This window comes from Cavia porcellus, unplaced genomic scaffold, assembly GCF_034190915.1.
Source record: "Cavia porcellus strain 051 isolate PalLab524CR breed Dunkin Hartley unplaced genomic scaffold, mCavPor4.1 scaffold_2, whole genome shotgun sequence".
NCBI lineage: Eukaryota > Metazoa > Chordata > Mammalia > Rodentia > Caviidae > Cavia > Cavia porcellus.
In genome coordinates this window covers 44,685,520-44,708,874 of record NW_026947485.1, presented here as the reverse complement: position 1 = coordinate 44,708,874, position 23,355 = coordinate 44,685,520, and the positions used below count along the sequence as shown (strand labels likewise).

The 23,355-nt window shown below is 36.5% G+C and overlaps 1 protein-coding gene across 2 annotated transcripts in view; it reads right to left on the bottom strand.

Annotated features, from left to right (window-relative positions):
- Window positions 1–3,459: 3,459 nt before the first annotated feature.
- Window positions 3,460–23,355, bottom strand: part of Slc13a1 (solute carrier family 13 member 1) — a 189,016-nt gene continuing 169,120 nt past the window's right edge. For both annotated transcript variants that reach the window (XM_063241413.1, XM_003475042.4), the window contains 8 exons: window positions 21,769–21,888; window positions 18,101–18,199; window positions 17,573–17,674; window positions 14,595–14,701; window positions 12,670–12,779; window positions 8,986–9,147; window positions 7,670–7,807; window positions 3,460–5,993 (listed from right to left, as the gene is read on the bottom strand). In XM_063241413.1, the coding sequence (XP_063097483.1) occupies window positions 5,856–5,993; window positions 7,670–7,807; window positions 8,986–9,147; window positions 12,670–12,779; window positions 14,595–14,701; window positions 17,573–17,674; window positions 18,101–18,199; window positions 21,769–21,888 (976 nt within the window). In that variant the 3' untranslated portion in view covers window positions 3,460–5,855. The remainder of the gene's footprint in view (window positions 5,994–7,669; window positions 7,808–8,985; window positions 9,148–12,669; window positions 12,780–14,594; window positions 14,702–17,572; window positions 17,675–18,100; window positions 18,200–21,768; window positions 21,889–23,355) is intronic.

Genomic DNA, 23,355 nt, shown 5'->3' with positions numbered 1-23,355 from the left:
AACTGTTGGGAGCCACCACATTGCCGAGCCGCCGCATTTAGCGATCATGCGGCCTGTGGTAAAGAGTAAAGCCTGAGTTAGATTACCCCTCCCATCGAGCACGTTAGTTTCCTGCTTACCGCGTAAACAACCCGCTCAATAATATGTTAAGCCAATCAGCTTGCCTTGCTTACTTTAACATGATTGGACACTGTATCCGTATTTATACTGGTGCCACCCCTGGGGGGAAGTAGAAGCCCGGAAGGAGCCGCGGAGAGCGGACCGGTAGAGGCTTCGGAGCGAAGCACGAAAGGAGCCGCGGGGAGCGGACCAGAGGAGGCTTCGGCTGGGAGCGATCCCAGGGCAGGCTGTACGGAGAAGGAAAATAAAAGAAAAGGTTGTCCACTGCCAGACTTTGTCGTGTGTCCTTCCTGCCGGCCGGGAGCGACACCGACATTTGGAGGCCCGCACGGGGACTGATCACCCCCGAGACGTGACAGCGGACAACGCTCCAGTACAGAGCTGCGAGACAGGTGAGTTGGGGATAAGCCTGGGCTCTGGGTGGCGTGCACCTACAGGGCTTTTAGACTCCCCTCAGGCTCACGCGTAAGTGGCGGATTCCTTGGGCCTCACGCGGTGAGTAACATATTAAAAGATGGGAAACATGCTAGGTAGCAACACTAAGAGCGAGGGTGGTTGTGGAGAAAGCTCTCAAGAGCTTACAAAAGTACGCAGGGTATTTGAGCAGGCCCAGTCAGGGAGCTCCCGAGAGGGGTCCGTCAAGGGGAACAAAGATGCTAAGGAGGAGGCCGGGGCTCTAGCCTCGGAGTCGTCTGACTCCGAGGACGAGGGAAAGTTGAATGGCAAGGAGGCCAAAGAGACCAGCTGTCAGGAGCCTAAGTCGCTCAATAAGGAGTCGCAGGGTTCTTTCCCAGCGTTGCGCCGTGAATTGCGCTCCGCTCAACTTGGTCTGCAGAGGAGTAGAGAGCTCCTGAGCGCTCCCCGGCGCGAGAGGGAGGCGAAGCCTTCCGCCCCACCTTGGGGGCTGTTCCCGGAGGCGATCCCTCGCCGCGAGGCGGCCGCCCGGGAGCTCCCTTCCCCTTCGCCAGAACAGGAAGTGATGCACGGGCCCCCATTTTCCGCCCAATCATGGCCGCCGTCTTATGCTCCGCCGCCGGCGGGTCGGTATTTTTACAGGCGGCTTTGGCAGGGGGGACGTTTGTCTCATGAGGTACATCCACCACCTGGGATAGATAGTGGCCCCTACGGGATATTTCCTGTACAAGTAGCTATGGGCCAGGGACGTAATGCATGGGAGCCTTTTGAGATAAAGCAGATTAGAGAACTTAAAAATGCAGTTACAACCTTTGGGCCGACTGCGCCTTACACCATTGCCATGCTGGAGAACCTGTCTTCTGGGCCCCTCACCCCCGCGGACTGGATTCAGCTGGCAAAGGCGTGTCTGCCCTCGGGTAGTTACCTGGATTGGCGAGCCTGGTACGCAGAGTTCTCTGCAGAGCAGGCTGAGAGAAACGCCAATCGGGGAAACCGGGGGTGGAACAAGGAAATGCTTATGGGAGAAGGTCGGCACGCTGATGATCAGACTCAGTTCCCCGGCGCTGTCTATGAACAAATCAATGCCATAGGGCTCCGCGCCTGGAAGCAGGTAAGTGGTGCCGGAACAGCCTCCTTGTGTCTTTCAAAAATAGTTCAGGGTACCACAGAGCCATTCGTTGATTTTGTGGCTCGGATGCAAGATGCCGCCGATAAGATCTTTTCCGATAGGGAAGTGGCTCAACCGCTGGTTAGGCAGTTGATTTTCGAACAATGCACAAAGGAATGTAAGGCAGCAATAGCCCCACATAAGAATAAGGATCTTAACGCCTGGATCAGAATATGCAGAGAAATAGGGGGGCCGCTTTCTAACCTTGATTCCCTACTGGCCCCCCTACGGAAATCCTTTCCCAAGATAAGAAATAATATGCTCGGCCAGTTGGTCGAGGCCCTGAGACACCAGCCTATATAGGCAAAGCCTTCAATGAGTTCTGCAAAATGATGGAGGTTCAATTAAAACATGGTATCCCATACAATCCCCAAGGTCAAGGAATCATTGAGAGGGCTCATAGAAGCCTCAAAGAAATTTTACAAAAACAAAAAGGGGGAGTAGGCCAAGGCCTGGCCCCAAAGGCACGATTATCCATGGCACTATTCACACACAATTTTTTAAATTTAAATAATGATAATTGCTCCCCAGCTATGGAGCACTGCAACCCTTCCTCCAACCATAAAGGGTGGGTTAAATGGAAAGATGTCCTAACAGGACAATGGATGGGCCCGGATCCGGTGGTTAGCTGGAACCGAGGCGCGGTTTGTGTTTTCCCACAGGAACCGGGACGAGAACCACTGTGGGTACCGGAGAGACTGACACGGGCAACAAAGCCCTCGACTGAAGATCAGACCTGCCCTACCGGAGATCCATCACAGACCAACCAACAAGATGAATAGAAATAGCGGTAGCCCAAAATGGACAAAAAGATCCTCAGGCATATGCATGGCTCGCTCGCCTAGCCTACGACCGAGTCTAGGGACGGTGAGCTTCCCACACTCCTCCTCTAAAAAATTATGATATAGCAGGGTAGATGAGTCAATGACGGGTAAGAGCATGCCTCCCCAGCATGACTCAACCTAAGACAGGCCCTACCCCATACCGCACGAAAGCCGCTGAATTACTAGGTTCTGCCCGAACCAAATGTCGCCCCGGGGGGATCATGCGGAGTGACATGAGTGTATGCCTGTGTGCATCCAGGTTCCGTCCGGTTCCTTCCTGGCCCTGGAAAAAGGACGAGGGCCTCGGGGCCTCGGCAGACTCGGGGACGGCCGACCCGGGCCGACGCCGAGAGCCCTTGGTGGGCCTCCTATCAGGGCATAGGCCTCTACACTCAATTCAGGACGGGCTGCGATGCGTAGACTTATTTAAAATAAAAAAGGGGGAGATGTTGGGAGCCACCACATTGCCGAGCCGCCGCATTTAGCGATCATGCGGCCTGTGGTAAAGAGTAAAGCCTGAGTTAGATTACCCCTCCCATCGAGCACGTTAGTTTCCTGCTTACCGCGTAAACAACCCGCTCAATAATATGTTAAGCCAATCAGCTTGCCTTGCTTACTTTAACATGATTGGACACTGTATCCGTATTTATACTGGTGCCACCCTTGGGGGGAAGTAGAAGCCCGGAAGGAGCCGCGGAGAGCGGACCGGTAGAGGCTTCGGAGCGAAGCACGAAAGGAGCCGCGGGGAGCGGACCAGAGGAGGCTTCGGCTGGGAGCGATCCCAGGGCAGGCTGTACGGAGAAGGAAAATAAAAGAAAAGGTTGTCCACTGCCAGACTTTGTCGTGTGTCCTTCCTGCCGGCCGGGAGCGACACCGACAGGTAACAGCTATCTTGAAGAAATCAACACAATTTTGTAAAAAGGAGCCACCACAAAGGATTTATCAAATATTTATCTGTGACATCAATATACAAATATATTTGATAATAATATATAGTGCACATCAAGACACAGGCATTGTGCAGTGATATTGTTTTGCCAATTGTCTTTATAATAATGTTAATGAGTAGCATTGGTTAAAAATGTACTTCTCTGTGTCCCAGGCTGAAAAAGAGAGAACAAATACTTGAATATGAGGTAAAATGAGAACACATATTTGAAAGCATGGACTTCTGGATTCTGAAGGCGCTCACATGCACTGCAGCCACTGGGAGACCAAAAGATGCACATGCACCCATGGGGCTTTCCAAGTGCTTGCTCCAGCTGACAGTACACGGGCAGCTAGTGACACTGGTGTTATTATGTAGACAAGGTAAGATCTAATCCCAAGTAACACATTAGAATTTAAAATGACAAAGATCTCTAGTTAACCTTCAAATAACAAAATCACTATCTACCATGGAATTGGAAGACAAAGATATGTTTGATCATCTGTTTAAGATTGCTTTGGAGAAACTTAAAGACACTGTGCAGTACTCAAACTAAAAGAGCCAGAAACTAGGATGTAAATGGGCCAAATGTCAAATTAAAAAGCCACTTTTGATATATGCACCAAACATAAAGATGTAGCAAGAGAACTGTGTAGCTCAATTAAAGAAATTTTGACTGAGAGTTACATTTCCTTGTACTTTCTTGGCAGCAGTTGGAAACAGATCATTAAAATTATTGTAACTGAAATGTTTATCTTATTTTCTGGAGATAAAATTTATCATTATATTTTGAAGAGTCACATTTTTTACAATGAAAATATACCTATAATATAATTCATTCAGCAGTAATACATTGAATGACTGGAAGAGGTGAGAAATAATACTTTTGATCATAAATAAATGTGTAACAAGTAACAGAAAAAGAAACAAGAGACTAGGATGAACTTTGTTTTCACGAAGTATCAGTATTATATTTTAAGCTTTAAATATACAAACTTTACTTTGAAAAACCATTAGTTTTGCATTGAATAATTAATACATAATTAATAAACATGATAATTCATATGAAATTTAAATGAAACATTATTTTAAATAATTTATATTAATTAAATAACCATTTAATCAATTTCAGTAATAATTTCATACATATTATTTGCAAAAACAATAGATTTGTAACATGTAGAAAGGTACCTATGAAAATACCAAATAACTCAATTATTTTTTTGGCTTTGTCTTCTATTATGTTTTGAAGATGAAAATTCTGTGATATAACATCTCCATCTTTTGTTTTTAATCATTTTTTCACTCTATTCTTTTATTGAAATGCTAACAGACATTGTTTTTCACATGTTATTTTTATTTGTTTTAATGTTCAGGTTTTTTTCTTTTTTTAATAGTTTGCACATAAATGACTTCTCATTTGTAAATATGTCAAATTTTAATTTTTTATTATTTTTTGTCTACTAATACTTCATTTCAATTTTGATATGTGGATTCATCAGAACTTTTTATTTCTATGTACACACATTCATTTACAATTTCTATGTCTCCTTTTTTACAGATAAAATTCTACATTTCTAAAATAAGATAAACACTGAAAGTTGTTGTACACCTGTATAAATATATGAATAGTTTACTATTCTTTCCAACCATACTGTATGAGTAGTACAAATCATATCAAGCCTTGTTCATAGTTATCCAAACACATTTCTCAGTGCAGATGCCAGAAAAGTATGGACCATTAATCTATCAATTGGATCAAGTAGAAATTAATCATTAACAATGAGTTTTCTGTGATTCAATGATTATGTTATAAATTTAGAAATATATACTAATTCAATTCAGTTTTATACTCTGTACATGGAGAATAATCCTACTGAATTTTACTCCAGTGTGGAAATGCACATCTCATTAAACAATCTTTCTCTACCACCAGATAACAATGATTTTATTTTTCAGAATTTTTTTGAACAACACTATAGAAATAATGTACTCCAGTAGCTAATGAAGTTGTATACTGTGTTATCTGTTTTTAATTTCATGGAAAGTTTTTAAACTAATAAATTAATGTTTGAAATATTATACTGCACTATGATTTTAAGATAAATCAAATGGCCTAACCTCTCTGAAAGTCAAATTATAAATTATTCTTATGAGGAAACAAGATACAAACCACAAACAAAATCTCAAGCCTAGGCTTCTCAGTGAAGTCATACAAATACCCTTTGGTCAGGGTCCAATAGAAATATGGAGTCCAAGTTTCGACAGCAGTTTTTGTGTGTTCATTGGAATTGTAGCAGCTATACTATGAATGATTTAATTTTCATTAGTTAAACAGTCTTTTGTTCCAATGAATTCTTTCCTCAAAGTCACTAAGTGATAGTAAGAAATTCAGTGCTTGTCATGGTGTGGTGATATTACCAATTACAGGAGCCCAAGATGGGTAAGTTTCAAGGTCGAACATGGCTGAAATCCACGTAAATATGGCGACCATCACCACAGCAACTCCAATAATATTAACACCAAGCCCAGCTTTAATCTGGAATACGAAAGAACGTAAATGTCAGCCTCCCCAAAGGAAAACCCACAGGCAAATTAACATGCTGTTGCAGAAAGATCATGTCATATTCACCTACACCCTAAATGACTAATATAAATTGCTATTTTATGAAACAATGGGTTTCTCTCCCATAATTATCAAAAGAAAAATCTGCCTTAATTAAATATCATTTCAGTAGACAGACTTGAAATAATTTTTAAAAAATATATTCAAGCCATTCTGATTAGAGAAAATCCTTATAAATATGTCCTTGCAAAATAAGTCAGAATTTGAGTTTTATGTGCTCATATTTCAATGCATAAGTTTCAAGATGTCATATTACAGTTGTATCCTTCATATGCACTTAATTTTATTACTAATTCACCCTGAAATATTATCTCACTGAAATTTTATAATGCCACTTCTGTTCGTCTTTCTTAGTATTCCCATTTTTCTAGCTGGTGTCCATTAAACAATTTCAAAGTTGCCTTCTGTTCATTAAAATACATCAACCTTCATTCCTTTGTCTCTTTTTTGCTAGTACAGTGTCGTTAGGCCACAACCATGCATGCATGTCTGAATATTGTCTTTGGCTGCATTCATGATGCAATAGCAAAGTTGAGCATGCATTTGTGACAGAGAGACTGTGACCCACAGAGCTTCTGTGAACTGGCCTTCTACTGAGAGTGTTCGGCTGCTTGTGCATTCTTGGTATTAAAGTCTAGAGCTGCAAGTTAAGGCGGGGTATACATAACAAAGATTATTATAGAGACCCTCTTCTCTCTCTACATAGGCCACTTATTTATTCTAGAATCCTATTTTTAGCACACAGGCATTTCATATGTGTACGTTTTATTTAACAAAATGTGCACTAGCACATTTTATTTAGTGAAAAGGCATTATGTGACTTCTCCGTAGAAACCTTTCCAGAATTTTTATGTTGTTAAAATTCAGAAACAACAGTCTGAATGGAAGGAAAGAAGGAAGCTGTAACTTCTTTAGATCTACATTTACACAGCAAGTTCTCCAAATTTACTTTGGACGTATTCTTGTTTGAACTAGTTTGGAAATTAGTTATGAAGACTGGGTTAAGACTGACATATTTTCAAATCAATTCTTAACTACACTAACTTGAATGTGGGAAAAATGTGCATATTTTATCACTTAAATTTTTCATTATTATTGGCTTGTGTTTAAGAGTCAGTACAAGCAAGGTACCTTTTCATCTGTCAGGCATTGAGCCTAATGTCTTATTCAAAGCAAATGTCATTGCATAACATATTGGTGATGGCAAATAATAGTGTTATTTGATTGCTGAATTTCATTATTTGTATTTCTTCCTTTTGCTTAGGTCAGGTTCTGACTTTGACACAAGAAGTTTAAGCTCTTGTGTTGAACAAGGTTATGCTCTTCTTTTCCTAGGCCATTACTAATGTACCTGACACCTTGGTATCTTTTACTATAAATTCCAATATCATGTTCACTTCTGAATAGCAACCCTAAAAATCAAACCTATGACCAGTCATGCACTGCAGAAACAGAATTCAGGCCATATTTTCTAGAAGCACATTAGTGTGTAAAAGTTGAACCTATTCAAAACAACACACACACACACACACACACACACACACACACACACACAGTATTGTATCTGATAAAATTCTTAGCTGACTCACCATGTCAATGACTCTCAGATGGCCGTATGAAAAAACAATAGCATTGGGTGGATTTGCTACTGGTAGTAGGAATGCAAATGAGGTACACAGAGTAGTAGGTAGCAAAATAAAAAGAGGGTTCACACCAATGGCTTCGGCCTATGGTAAAAGAAAAAGAGAAGTAAGATCTTGAAGTTAGGCACCAGACATTAAAATAAGCAATTACAAAAAACTCCCTGAAGTAGTTGAAACCTCATTATACAAAACTATGCACACAAATGAAGTTATAACTTGTTTAGAACAGGTTCTTCTTATTAGTCTTGTTTACATTTTTTTTTTGAGACAGGGCCTCACTGTGTAGTTCAGACCAGCTTTAAACTCACCATGTAGTACAAAATAGCCTTGAACTTGTAGTGATCCTCCCATCTCAACCTCTCAAGTACCTGGATTACAGGCATGTACCACTATGCTTGGTTTACATGGTCTTTGTTGGCCATTTAAACACTATTGTCAAGTTATTTACAAAATAAAATTTCATTTATTCCAGAAACTAAGGACAGAAACCATTTATCTTTTCTCATGCCAAGTGCAGAACTGTTTATATATAATACATTAATACAAAATGTATAAATCAATATAATTGAAGATATGTATTTAAGTTTTATAATCTCATGAGATGGCTGCAATAATCCAAAAAATATATGAAGACACAAGTCCAGAGAAGCTAAACAAAACTTATCCAAGTATACAGATGGCAAGCATGAGAGCTAAGTAAGGTCTTAGGTCCCTCCGGCTCTAGAGCTTCTAATTATACCACCAACTTTACTGCTTCTATGAAAATGAAATTTAAAACTTGCTTTAGGAACCACTAGAGGAGATGCAAGAGTATTCTTAATTAATCACATCAGTTTCTGACTATTCTATCTTGAAATATAAAAGAGTGAAATTATTCACTTCAGAACATGGAAAATAGTTCTTTTAGTCAAGGTTACATAAATAGCTTTAAAACAAATACTGCTCTACATGTCTTGTAGGAGATCAATTTTTTTTTTTATTTTAAAGAGAAAAAACAATAAAAATAGTGATACAAAATTCCAAAACAAGATAGTTGGGCAGTAACAATGGTTAATATGTTTCATATTGTTATTTTCAAAGTAGTTGCTCATATTATATGATATAGGTATGAAAAATTGATCAAATGATATAAACACAAACATATCTTGATATCCATTTAAACCATAAACGTTTCCATAACTCAATGTGAAAACTAGCATCCCAACATTCAATGATCACTACTGTGCATGAAGAGAACATGAGTGCTTAAATGAGATACTCACCAGTGGAGTTAATATTGGGAGAAGAAGGGTAACTGTAGCTGGATTGCTGGCTACCTCTGTCAAAGACGTGACAATCAGAGAAGATATCAGAATTATTAGCCATATTGGTAATGAACCTAATGGAGATAATTTATTTCCTATCCACAGAGATAGTCCTGACTCCTAAAAAACAAATTTTAAGTAATTGTTATTCATTAGTAATTCATTTTAGCACAACACAATTTAAATGCATAACCATTCTTTATTCTAAAATCTGTTTAATAGCTTTAGGTACCTATGGTGCAGAGTAACTATCAATCTTATTTTAACATTATCAAGATAGAAGGAGGTTTTGAATTTTTTTCCACTTTTTAAACTAAGCCTTGATTTTATATTATTAATGTATATGAATGTTTTAATAAGCCCTGTAAAACTATAGGCTTTCAGAGAAAAATAGTTCTTGTAGCTCGCCTCTAGTTATTCTTAAACTGTGATTCCCAGAAACAAAACCTTTAAACTCTTAACAACTAAGGTAGCTACATTTAGGTATACTAGTCTTTCAAAATATTAAAATCATTCATTTTCCTAATTTTCAAATTTAGAAATTATTTTTTGTCTTTATGTTACATGAGAAATTAGTTTTCTTACGCCACCCACCCTACATATATTTCCCACACCATATTATAACCTTATACTCATGTATTGACAATTTTTATTAAATAAATGTTTAATGGTTGCCACCATGATTACAGAAATATTGTTTATAGTTGAGCCACTTAGCATTCTATAATTATATTTACTTTCTTTATTTTTTCCTTTGGAAATATCTGTATCATTCTTTCATTTGCTTAGTTTTCTAAACACCTTTCACCAATTCATCACATTCTCAAGTAGAACTTGAAAATTCCCCACCAATAGACAAACATACCAGGTATTCATTTATTTTTCTTGTTTCTTTATGGAGATGTCTATTCTGGAATACTTTCTCCTACTGATCCATGGGACTAGATGTTCTTTAAATCTATTCAACTGTTGTTCTGGAAACTTCCTTTATTACTATCAGTTGCTTTCTCTCTCTCCCTTTAGAGAAATTTTCTTATTTACTCTGTTGTGTTAGTAGAGCCCATCTTGCTATAACTTCCTGAAAATTGATATATGGAAGTTAAATTATTTGGAGTTTTATGTATCTGAAAACCTTTTAGTTTCTCTTAACACTACTTTCTACTTTGACACCCCAGCATTGGTAGTACTCTAGATTTAAAGTAATTGTCACTTAGTGGTTTTAAATCATTGACCCATCTCCTGTGGCTTCCAGCAGAGCCCCTTATCCTGATCACACAGTGATCTTTCCTTCATTGTATGTTTTCCACAAAAATTGGCTAAACTCGTATTGGCAGGTAAGTGTATCTGTTTGGTTGGTTAGGTTTTGTTTTTGTTTTTTTGTGGGTTTTTGTTTTTTGTTTGTTTGTTTGTTTGTTTTGCTTTTTATCCCTAATGCAAGGAAAAATTCACCTGTTGTGAGACTATTTCAATGAGTTACTGGATTTGTGATCTTTATAATTGTGACAAACCAGGATAAGCCCATCACCATTTGTATCCTTTTTAAATCATCCCCAGTTAGTTCTGACTTTTCATTTGCTTTCAGTGTAATTGGCTGTGACCTATCCCTGCCTCTTCCGGGATGTTTTTATGAATCACTGTTTCTTATTGGTTCTTTAGCGTGCCAGCCTACTGTCTCACCATTTTTTGTACAAAGTCAATTACCTCTCAAATATCTTCCTTCCATTTCTAAAGTTTTCAACATCTGTAGTCTACTGTTATCCCTATCATAGGAGGGTTTTTAAATTTATAGACTGACACTTCTTAGTGCTGCTCTTACCAATGGGGATCTAAGAAAAGTGTTTAATTCCGCATGTTTACTTTAGGAGAAAAATTTTGAGGGATATGTGAAAAGGAAAGAGGAGCAGTTTATTTACCAATAGGAATATGAATGTGATTACTAGCTTGCAAGAGCTCTATCATGTTAAATCAAAGCAAGGACATTTTAAGATAGAGGCAATTAACAATGAAGTAATTGCTGTAGGTATTGCTCTCTTACTGTTCTCAATTAGAAGTGCTATCTGATTCTAGACATTTTTCAGGCTAATTACAATTTAGGTCAAAATTTTTAAAAATTAATTCTCTCAAAATCTTTTACAAATTCATTGCCTGTGGGTGCATTTGCCTGTAGTCATATTTTTTGAAGCTCATGACTGAATTCTGGCCACTAAGGATTATAGTAGGGTTGCTGTGGGTATTCTTCAAAGTATCTGATTCTGAATACAAAAATTTATATGGCAAATGATACCGTCATCAGTGATGTGCTTAATGTTCCACTGAGAGAATCTAGTGCATTAAACTAGGGACACACCTTCTAATTTACTCATATTTTGCTGTTCTAGGGTCTGGTGGATGTTTTCAAAAGCATTCTGAGGGTCTAGGGTCCAATCTAGACGTTCGAGGGGAAGAGAGAGAAACAGATCTCCAATCAATGCTAAACATTTTGATTCTGACTTTCTTACAGAACAAATTAGTAGACATGGAATGGAAGTTATTTAATTTAAATCAGATCTTATTACTGCTGAAATACAGTAGTAGAGTAGGAAAAATATAAATGTCTTATATTTCTACCAATTGTATGGGCAGGAAATGAGGCAAGCAAAATCTATACCTAAAACGATTTTGTAGAAGGTGCTCAGAATTGAGTCAATTTCCAAGACTTTCAGCTATTACTAAATCCTCTTGCTAAAAGTCCATTATCTAAATTCTATGCATAAAATTGGCAATAAATGTAGAAGTAAAGTCTCACTGCAAGTTAGCAAGAATAGAAGGGAAGATAGCTGTTTTGAAAAGTATAAAATCTTACCCCTTACAAAGGGTTTGACATAGCACCTCTCTTACCATTCTCCACAGTTGGATGAGTAAGGGTATTGAACAGATATAATCTTTGAGTATTTCACAGAGTCTATGAACTTAAGAAGCAACTGGTTTTTAATAACCCAAAAGTTTAAGTTGTTTATGGAATTCTCATGGGTACTTTCCTTTCAGCCACTATACAATGATGAACGCAATAACACGGGGCAAGATTGCTACACCATATCTAATGGATATAAAGATCAAACAAATAGCCAACTGCAATTGCACTCCTCATACTGTTTTTATATCTTCTTAAGAATAGACATAGTATCAGGCATGCTTATATGAAATTCCAGACTTCATCCAAAAGGACTTATTAAGTACAGTTAATGCCAATACTATTTCTTATTCTCCTTTGACAGCATGGTGAAATTAAAAAACCACTCAAATTCATCATGAAACAAGGTTAAGGTATACACAAACAATAATTATATTTCATGAGGCATTACTTTACATATTATAGGTGAAATTTCTCCTACTGTTAGTCTTCTACTCTGTTGCATTGATTAATAATTTTAGTCTTCTTACAATATTTATTTTGACACCATAAACCATGCTTTGTTCTTGCTACATGGAAAACTTCTTGAACTCTAAAGCTCACCTCATCTATATACTATTCTCACTGCACAACTATTGAAATCTACATTACTTAATAGAATAAATCTGAATACGCCAGAAGCCCGGCTGTCTCTGTGTTCTTCTTTTTATCCATCTAGTTAGCTGTTAAATAACTTACACACAGAGTATTACCTCACAGCCATCTGCCAGAGCAAACCCTCCACCGACAAGGATGGCTATATCCCAAGGCATGAATGACTGGAATTCTTTCCAAGTAATTAGTGGAGAATAATCAAAAGGAACTGTGAAACAAAAGTCCTACAGTTAAATATTGCTTAAGACATGACAATATGACATATTACTTTTTAAAATTCCGATTCTAAATAATTATCTCATGGAAAGTTTGTAATATTCTTATATTGTTTCTAAAGAGGAGATTTATCAGGGCTTTGAGTAATTTTCACTTGGCCTAAGTGGACTGCTATAGTATAAGAAAGAAAAAAATTACAACTTGGAAAAGAATTTTTGATATTTTGAAATTTATTTTACATAATTTATAACATTGTCTTTTATAATGTGATTCATTCTTTAATTACATTAAGCTAGCTTAGGAAACACAGGGCATTGAACTGCATGTTCCCTTATTAAGTAAAATATTTATAATATGACACTGATTCAAGTAATATCAGCACAGGATTTTAATTATTATTTACCAATATTTACTTGAATGTTTTATTCTCTTTAAGTCATAAATGGTATCATAACAGATTTATCAGCATTCTAATGTAAAGGTAATTCAAAGTTCAGATTAAAAGATCATTTTGAAAATGATAATGCTTATGAAGGAACTTTCATAAAGATATATCCAGATATTTGGATTCTATTGATTTGTTAAGTTTAATTATGAGCACATTATCCCTATTTAACATTTATAACATCTACATGGTGATATTATAATAATATTAATAAGCCTACTTCCCATCTTCTCCCAAATCAAAACTTGCTCCAAACTACACTCCCAAAACTGCTTACACAAATGACTAAAATTTTACTACAATGTTTCTTAATTGGGTTAAGACTCTCTATCCCGACAGAATGCAAAAGTATCTGAAATGTACCTCTCATTGAAAATTTAACACATTGTGCCACACTTGTCATACTTAAACAAAGTATGAATGAGTTTATCAGAGAGAAAAGCATTAAGTAATGGGGGTAGAAAGGTGAATGGGACGAGGGCTCTTTCTGAGGAGAAGTTCAGATGTAGGAATCTGGGAAGATAAATCCAGCTATTGGTTCCCTCATAGGGTTTTGATTACAGTGGTTAGAGTTTTCAGGGTTTCATAAAAATCAGTACTAAATATTGCACTATTTCCTTAACACATGGTGGAACCTTCAAATCTCAAGTGAAGAGCACAAGGCATTTATTTTTACATTATGCTGCTCTTATATATTATGCCCCGATAATCTGAGATAATAGTCCTCGATGGATAGTGACTCAGGGACTCAGGTGAGTTAACCCAGCTGCATGAGCCCTATTCTCATGACAATGCAAGCAATCAAAACAAAACAGCTCCACCACTCTATTCCTATTAGTCTATTTCCAAACTACTATAAATCTTTTGTCTCACATTGAAATCAGGAGTCTGACTACTAACAATATGCCATGTTAGCGTACACATAAGACATGCCTGGAGCCTATGATGAAGAACTGTGAATGTGGGATGTGTACGCTCATGCATGTGTGCCTGATTCATTGCCTATATACTGTAAATACAGTGAATACTCCCACTGAACACCATTTTTCAGTCATGACCCTAGCTTATGCCTGTGCGGAATTGATTGTTTTTCTTTCAGAAATACTGTGAGACTATAAATGCTATTTCTCATGATTCATGTCCCCATTTCTATACCTTCAGCATTTACTACAAAGCCTCATCATGAAGTAGTGGGTGGAGACATGTGCTAACTGAAGAAGAGTTCAGTGTGCAGATGTGGCCTGCCAAGCCAGCAGTTGGGTCAGCAAGGCTATTCCTTCTAAGTGATAGCAGAAAGTGATGACATGTTATAGTTTTTTTTCTTTTTCTGTCAAATTCAATCAACTATAAGTGATACTCAACCAATTTGTCCTTTAGGTGTAGTTTTAGTCAATATCTTCGCTGGGATCACGAAGAAAAGGAGTCCCACAACTAAGGCAACAGTTGAATCTGTTACATATCCAGAATACCTGAAAAAATATATATATACTTTTAAAATGGCATTAAAGACTTACACACTAAAGTACTAATTGATTACACTAATAAAATTTTGGAAATTTCATCGAGTACAAAACATTAAATGGAGTTCATTTGTATGATATGCATGTAAGTAATAATGGGGGTGTATTTTATTTATGATGGGTAATTTGCTCTAAAATCCATGATCTTCCAAATAAATGTCATAATTTAACTAGAACTAATTGTTCCAGACCATATTCCCATTATTTTTTGTGTTTCTCCTTATTTCCAGTATCACATGTAGAGACATTAACTTAATAGGCCAACAAGGCAAATTTTCCCTTTAGGTATGCTCACATATTTATTAACCATTTTTTCTTTGAATTCTTTCTTTGAATTCTGTTGGAAAGAATTGAGTTTGAAACAATTGCCATACCAGATAAAGCCCCACAGAATTATGACTTTTACTAATTTGTGGCAAGATCTGATATTACCAGAGTCTTCCCAATTCTTTTATAAATTACAAAAAGTAATGATTTGTTTTCTAGAATTTATCACCTGTTTCTGCAGCTATAGGTCCTTGGTGTATCATCCAAATGAAATCAACTCATTTAACACTTTGTACTCTATGAAACTCAATCCAGTATTAACTAATGGAATGGTTCATGAGATGTTCATAGATGATCACTGTACAAATTAAGAGTAATTCAGGCACAGATGAAGTCTTAGAATCACCAGGCCATTCCAACAAATAAGACAAGTTTCCAGAAGCCTCAACAATTGGGAAACATCTGGAGACAAGACATAAATGAAATAGATATAAATAATTAGATTTTAGCTTTAGAAATCAGCAAAAATAAGCACATTTTCATCACCTACAAAGTACACATTCCATAAGGATTGTTTTTCTATCCTGAAACTCAGTAAAGTATATATGCTACAGAAGCTACTCAGCTCTCATACTGTACCTGCAAAACCTAAAGAAAATTCATTGTATTTCTCAATGCAATAATTTTTTAAAATAAATCTGTTTTCCTTAAGTAGAGATTTATTTTTTATTGTTGTTGACTAAAAACCAATCATGGAGTAATTTATTTTATAAACCTGACAAATACTTATCAGTGTTGTTTTCTCATTTTAGCTATAATTTTGATTAAATTTTTGCCAAATGAGGCTAAGAATCATGTAACTGGATTTTGTTTTATACAGAAAAGCACATTGAATTCATTCCAGGTTCAAACAGATGGAATAGAAACATTAGGTGGTAGCTATAAATCTTAATATATCATGCTAACTTTAGAAACTTTGAATGCCTAAAACTTCTACATAAATGTATTCTATTGAATGCATCTGTTAAATAAAATTAAGGTATCAATATTGAATAATTTATTTTCAAAACAGTTTAAAAGTACTAGTTTTTATTGGAACACATTTGTAGTTCATATGATTTCATTTGTCACGAGGAGCTGGTACATGTATACGACACATTAATTCTTTTTCTATCCCCTTGCCCTTCCCTCTCTCTACCCCTCCATTTCTTAGTTCATTATGAATTAAGTAATCTCGTTTAATAAAATATTAAATTTATATAAATTTTATTTGCTTTGGATTTGTCATTAGATTTCTATCTTCAAATCCCATCCTCAAAACTTTGTTACTTTTTCTACTGTTTCCTATCAGATTGCTGGGTGGCATAAGTACCTACTCATAGCAAGTACACTAGTTTCCTGCTACAAACAAGGCAGTCCCTGAATTACATTAACTTCCTGTTAGGAATAAAACTGAAGTCAGGTATGTCGAATTTCCTTTTGGGGATTTTTGCCTGGTTTTATTAGTTATTGTCTGATTTAATTTAGCTTTGACACACTAGCATTTAAAGAAAGATTTTCCCACCCAGTACAGTAGGATTTCTAGTTTAAAAGAGACCTATCTTTATATGTTGCTCTAGACCCTATTATAAAGCCACAAAGTGCTGATCAACTATTAAGTAATAACTAGCTTTGACTAATTTGATGGGGTTTTTTTTTGTTTAGCCATCTCAAAATGAAAAATTTTACTCCAAAGGGAAATAAAAATGATTTCAAAACTGAAGCTAATCTTCGAAAACCACATTGCATTGTTGGACTTATGTAGTTATTAGAAATTTGGATTCAAGTTTTGCATATTTGAAAAATACTGGTAAAGCCTATAAACTCAGAAATTTCTGATTCAGAGAGAAGACTTCTTATTCTAGAGATCCAAAAAAATATCTAACTGAAACAATTGCGGCTTTGTCCCACACGCTATGTGAATTTCTACTGGGGAGTGTAAGACAGGAAGTACAAGTCATAGATCTACTAAATTTAGGAATTAGAATATTTTGGTGAAAGATAGATGGGGAACAGAAATCTCAAAACCAGATTACTTATATTGACATGAATATGGCTCCTAATTTAGAAAATTTTGTTTCAATCTTCCCCCTCACTTCACATGACTCAGCGATGACTGCTGGTATATAAGGCGCTGGAAGATATAATTAGTTCTGATTGGCTTCTAACATTAGTTTTTAAAATCAGTCATTACTTATTCAGGAATTCCTTAGGTATGAAAAGGAGGATAGGTTGAATTTGTAGTGAACTGCCACAAAAATATTCCGAAAGACAAGATATTGAGCCCAATAAATAGCTTTCCATAGAAATAAGATTGAAACCTTAAGTTTGTAAAAGGCACAGAATGGGAATTTATGTCTGATTATCCAGAAGCACTAAGTGACAGTTCGTATAATAAACATTTATATAAAAAAGGAGAACAAATCTCATAAACTTTCAAACTTTCAGAACTGCTAAGGAGGGAAGCAGAATGTAAAACAAGAAAGTCTGACAAGCATATCACGTAATACTTACTGTGAAAAAAGTACAGACCAACCAGTTATAAATCCTGGATCTCGGCTGAACCAGAGCAGGGTCATTGCAATGAAGAGGATCAAAGTAATGATTTCTTGGTATCTGTGGAGAAATTCCTATGCTGTCATTTATTTTCTAACAAGATATTTGTAGAAATTCTCTTAGTTATCATCGAGAGTAATCTTAACAGAGTACCAGACTCTGTAAGAACTAGATTTGCTGATAATTTGAGAATATCAGTGGACTTAGAAGGGGCCCTTCTTTCTTTCTGGGGCCTTGTACTGTCTTGACATTCTACCTGGCAAATTTTAGTTAGATAGTGGTAGATATCTTGTCAAGTTAAATTACATTTACAAAGCTTAGCAAATTTGGAGCCCTAATTAAGTGTTATAAGTATCTTGAAGACAAGTATGTGTTTATACACTTTAAGCAACTACCTAAAGCATGCAGCATCTATGGAGTGGATATGTGCGTGTGTGTGTGTGTGGGGGGGGTGTGTGTGTGAGCACATGCACATGTTTACCTTACCTCATTGGTCCAAGTTTTTGGTATTCTTGTTTAATCACTGCAGCACAAAGTTTTTCTTTAGCTGTTTTGGTTTTGCCACATTTGAACATCTCCTTAAAACTGAAAAAAATATGTTTGTTAAGTAAAAGATTCTTCCATTACTACTCCCTTTGATGAAAGGTATTTTGTGAAAATTTTATAAAATGTGAATCTCCCTGCTAATAACCAAATGTCTCTGTATTCTGCTTATACTTCTCCTTCCTTTTCTGAGTGTTCTCTAATCTCTTCTCACTTTTTAGTACTTAATTTTTGTTGTATATTTTCCATGACATCTTCTACTTGCTTCCAAATACTTTCGCAGCAGTAGAGCTTGCTGTGTACCACACATCTGTATTTAACACTTTTTTATATACCATTATATTATATTTTAAAAATATATTTATTGTACATCTTGGTAGCTAATTGTTGCACATGTATGTTATGCAGTGACAATACCATAGGTATGTTCTTTGGCCTGATGGCTTTTAACACTAGTATATACGCTAAATAGTCAATTCACTAACTCAGTAGTGCCTCTGGCAAATTTATGAGACAGTTCCTATCAGATTCACTACATTTCATAAAGATACTTAACTTGAGTTATACACTAGGGTGGGGAAGTTACATATATTGTTACTGGTCAGAGTCCAAATGAGTTCCATTCTCTAAAACCAACTTTACTGTATGATGCTTTCCTCTAAGTTTCTTCAACTCTATGTCCCAGTAGTACCCAATATCTTCTAGTTTATTTCCAGTAGTACCTGCTACTCTTTATAGCTTTCAGTTTCTTGTTCTCATGACTCTTTTTACTGTGACTAGTATTCTCCCCTGAAGTCCAGAGTCTGCAAAACTTTGAATAGTGAGGGATGTGTGTGTGTGTGTGTGTGTGTGTGTGTGTGTGTGTGTGTGTTGCTGCTCTAGATATAGAATAAAAAGAAAAACCTTGTAAAGGCAGGAAAAACAGAGAAATGGCTATATTCTTAGAGATTATCTTTTGGAATAGAGTAATTCAGTTTATATTATGTGTGGATGTAGAAAGCAGAGATATTTTGTCTTGTAAAATTACAGGGAAAAATCGTGCATGCTTAGAAGAAGAGAGTAAGAAGGAAAACCAGGATAGTAAGAAGGTAGTTATCTAAGAAGGTCACATTTTGTGGTTCAATTATTATTTTTATTTATTTATTTTAGTTTGTTGTTTGATTTGATTTTTCCCCTGTAACTTGGCCATGCCAAGTCATTTAGGGTGTAATTTCATTTGAGGGTGTATATTTCCTTACTTCTTAAGCCATCTATCTTACATTCATAATTACCCTCATACATGTACATCAAGAACTGAAATAATTGCATATTGTTCAGTTTCTGATCACCAAGGGCATAATTAGTTACATTTTATAATCTCAAATTCTTAACTAGTTATTTTTCCAATTTAAAAATTTTGTCCCTTGACAAAACATAAATACTACTATTATAAGAAACTAATCCATGGGCTACTAAAGAACTATCTAAAGAAAAAATATAACTAAAGAGAAAGATAGGACTCTCCTTAGACCCAGTGTGACCCATATGCATTTTGCCAGTTTGGTTGTCAAAAATAAACAATTAAGTGAAAGCCAAGTTGGCATTGTTACAAAGAAAGGTTACTATTTTCACAAAGGAACTGAGGAAGCATATGCCAATGCATTAGCCTCTTCATTTAAATAAATTTGGAGGCACTGATAGATGAGCTTCTCTTCTGATGTATGCCGTGGTCATTTATAATGGGCAAGCTAACTGTGTTAATGGCCAAGACACTAATCAGAATGTATGTTGGCCTGCTGAAGGAGTGCCTGATAGTTTCTAGTTGTCCATCTAAGATCTCTGCAGGCAAAAACCCTGGCAAACGAAAAGGACACTGAAATGTTAGCTGAAGCATGAAGCTGTTTGTTGTCTAACCAACAGTGGACAGCCAGGGGACTGTTGAAACATGCTGCTGATCATGATTTATGCACTTCGCATAATGCACAGTGCTTCACAGGATTTTTCCCTCCTGCGGAGCATATTTTAATGTATCTTAAGTTTCTAAGTAGTAGGCTATTTTAAAATCATAACAATCATTGCATATGTATTTTATAAAGTCACTACACATAGCCACAAAGATCAGAAACTACTGTAGGCCTACGGCTGACTACTTTGTCCATTGACATGGGAATCTATTCCCTGTAGCGGGCATTTCTACCAGTGCCAGTGAATAGACCCCCAAAGGCTCAGATTTCCTGGGGGGGGGGGTACATGCCATGCAGCTGGTCTCTCCTCACTGATGCCCACCTGCTGAAGGCAGTGACATTCCACACATTTGCTCCAGCAGGAGAACTGCCACACGCTGATCTCACAATCTGTATAGATTTTTTTTTTAAATTATCAGTACCATTTTCCCTCTACTAACACAATTGGACAATTCTGGAGAAAAATTAGAAAGGAAAATCAAGAGGGGACAGGGTCAGTCCTTATGTTACTAAAGCTGGAAAAATATAGTCCAGGTAGGGAACCATGCCTGGTCATACTGTTTTGATTTTCAAAAGAAGTACAGAGGGCTGGCTTTAGACTGACTTGGTGAATAATATGCTATTTTATTCATGGGTCCTTGAAATTATTTAAATACAACTGTATAAAAATGAATTTGAATTATTTTCTTTTCAAGAAAAATTTTCAATATTTGCTACATAGCTATTTTGACTCTCTTTTGAAGTATTATTAAATGCACCGATTGGAAGGTAAACTAAAAAATGCAAATGGCATTTTAGATTTTGCTGTGGAGTTCTTCATAACATTTACTGCTGGCTTGTCACATGAGTCACATAACTTATTAGTGTTTCTGAAACCAACAGCTAAAATCCTAGGCAAAATAATATTTTGAGATTCTCTCTGAATACATATTGGGTATTTTGTGGCATTAGTAACATTTTATTCATCTGTGTTTCTTACCTTGGCTTCTATGTGTTCATATTTAGATCTAAGTGTATTGGAATTAGAATGTTGGAAGGGATCTTACTAATCCTTTGAGTAAATTCTACTGTTTTATAGTTGAAGATACCATATGTAACAATAGGTCAGGACTTGCAAAGATTATTCACTGGGGCTTTGAGAAGCCTCAGTCATATTTCTGGTGTCCTGATATCTAAGCCAATATTCTTTATACAGAGAACAGTCTCAGATCTTTACTTTATCTTTTATTTTGAAGGTAGTATCAATTTTGGTGCTAGGACAAAGCAGGAAGACTTGCATGTTACATATGAGAGCAACTCAATAAAGCAAGAAAATTTCCACATTGTATCAATAGAAGGGACCAAACCTGTAGAAACTTTAGTCTCAGAAGCTGCACTTGGTGCTCCTTACAGTGAGTTCCTTATACCCCTTGCCTACTTTACCTCTTATTGGCTTAATATTCAAAGGACACATGGATAGGTTGTCTTTTTAAATATTGTCTTTGATAGCCAACTTTGTTTAATTAAGAGTTTTGTTTAACCTTAAAAATATGTGTGTCTGGTGGCTAAGAAAACAAACTTGCTAATGCAACATGTATGGTATAAGAAGAAAAAGCACTGAATAAAGAATTAAAAACTAGGAATTCAGAGACCTTCATTTATCTTGCAAACGTAAATATATTTACTTACTTGAATCCTAGGAAAAGCCACTGAAGCCAGATCCAGGACAGCAGCAGAATAATAACAGCAGCCGGGAAGGAAAACATAAACCATGATCCAAAGTTGAGGCACTGACAATCAGGGTAGCGTCTGTGTAAAAGCACAGAGAAGAGTTCAGGGAACAGGGACAAGGAGAAGTCTTTCCCACAGCCATGGTCATTGGTCACGGTCATCTCTACTGTGCTGCTGTTAAGAAGAAAGTCCTCACCGTTAACTATAGTAGTTAGGTTTACTTCCTGTTTTGGTTCTGTAACTGTATATTATTTTTGAATCTAATAAAAGCTAGAGTATGTTTTCATTTTTGTCCTCTTTGTTCAGTCTTTAAGAAAAATGCTTATAATAAAACCTTCACCACACACACACACACACACAATGCATGGGGGGTGGTGGTGTTGTAGGTACAACACAAAAGGCAACCAGCACATGATCTCACTCACACAAAGAGTCTAAAAACATTAATAGTAGAAAAGTGGTTACCACAGACTGGAGACAATAGCAGGGCAGAGACAGAGAAAGGCTGACCAATAGGTATTAAGTTACACTGGATAGAAGAAATAAATTCTGCTTTCCCACTGTATAGTAAGATCAATATAGATAATAATAATGTGCTGTATATTTGGTAAAAAAGGATTTTAAATATTACACTACAGAAAAATGATAAATAGTGAAGAGATACAGATGTTCATCCTGATTTGAACACATCTTGAAGTATCACTTGTTGCAACCTTAAGATATACATTTTTAATGTATCAATTCAATTTTTTAAAAAAGCCTTGGTTGATGTTAAAATGCTGCGTACTGAAATGGTGAAATCTGCAGAAAGACCAGTCGTCAGGGCCCAGATGAGTGAGTGGTGGGAGCCAAAGAATGCACCTGTGGAACTTAGGAGATCTTCAGAGATGGAGTGGAGGCTTGAGGAGGGTAAAGGGGGGGAATAGGGAAGAAGAGAATTGACATAGGTTATATGACTCTACCAAAATACCACAAAGAATCACATTTTTCTACACTACTAATGTGCACCAAAGAAGAAAAGGAAAGAAAAGAAAAGAAAAAAAAAGAATGCTCCTGTTGGTATGTCAACTTGAGTTGTCCTTTAATTTTTCAAGTGGCAATATTGGACGGGCAGCAAAGTAACTGAGACCAGAATTCAGAGGATGTGGTAAAAATCTGGTAGTCACCGGTCCATACGTGGTATCACAAGCCATGGAAATGGGTACAGTGATGTAGGAGAGAGAGATTTAGATGTAAAAAGGAACTGGCAGGGTATTTAGGCCACTTTAAGCATAAAGCCCAGGGAGAGGTGTAGGAATGAACAGATAACTTAAGTTCACTTGATTCTAGTGAAGAGCCTGTAAGGAGGGCTTTATAGTTCCATTTTACATGAGAAGAATCTGAGGTTAAGTGGATTGCTCAAGGTCACAGATTTTTCAATAAAGCTGTGTTTTCAACTTGATGAAGAGGTTTAGCTTAAAATAACCTCTTTTTATTAAGCCATGGCATTCTCCACACCAGCTACAGCTGAAATAGTAAATTCAAAATCTATCTATCTATATCTAT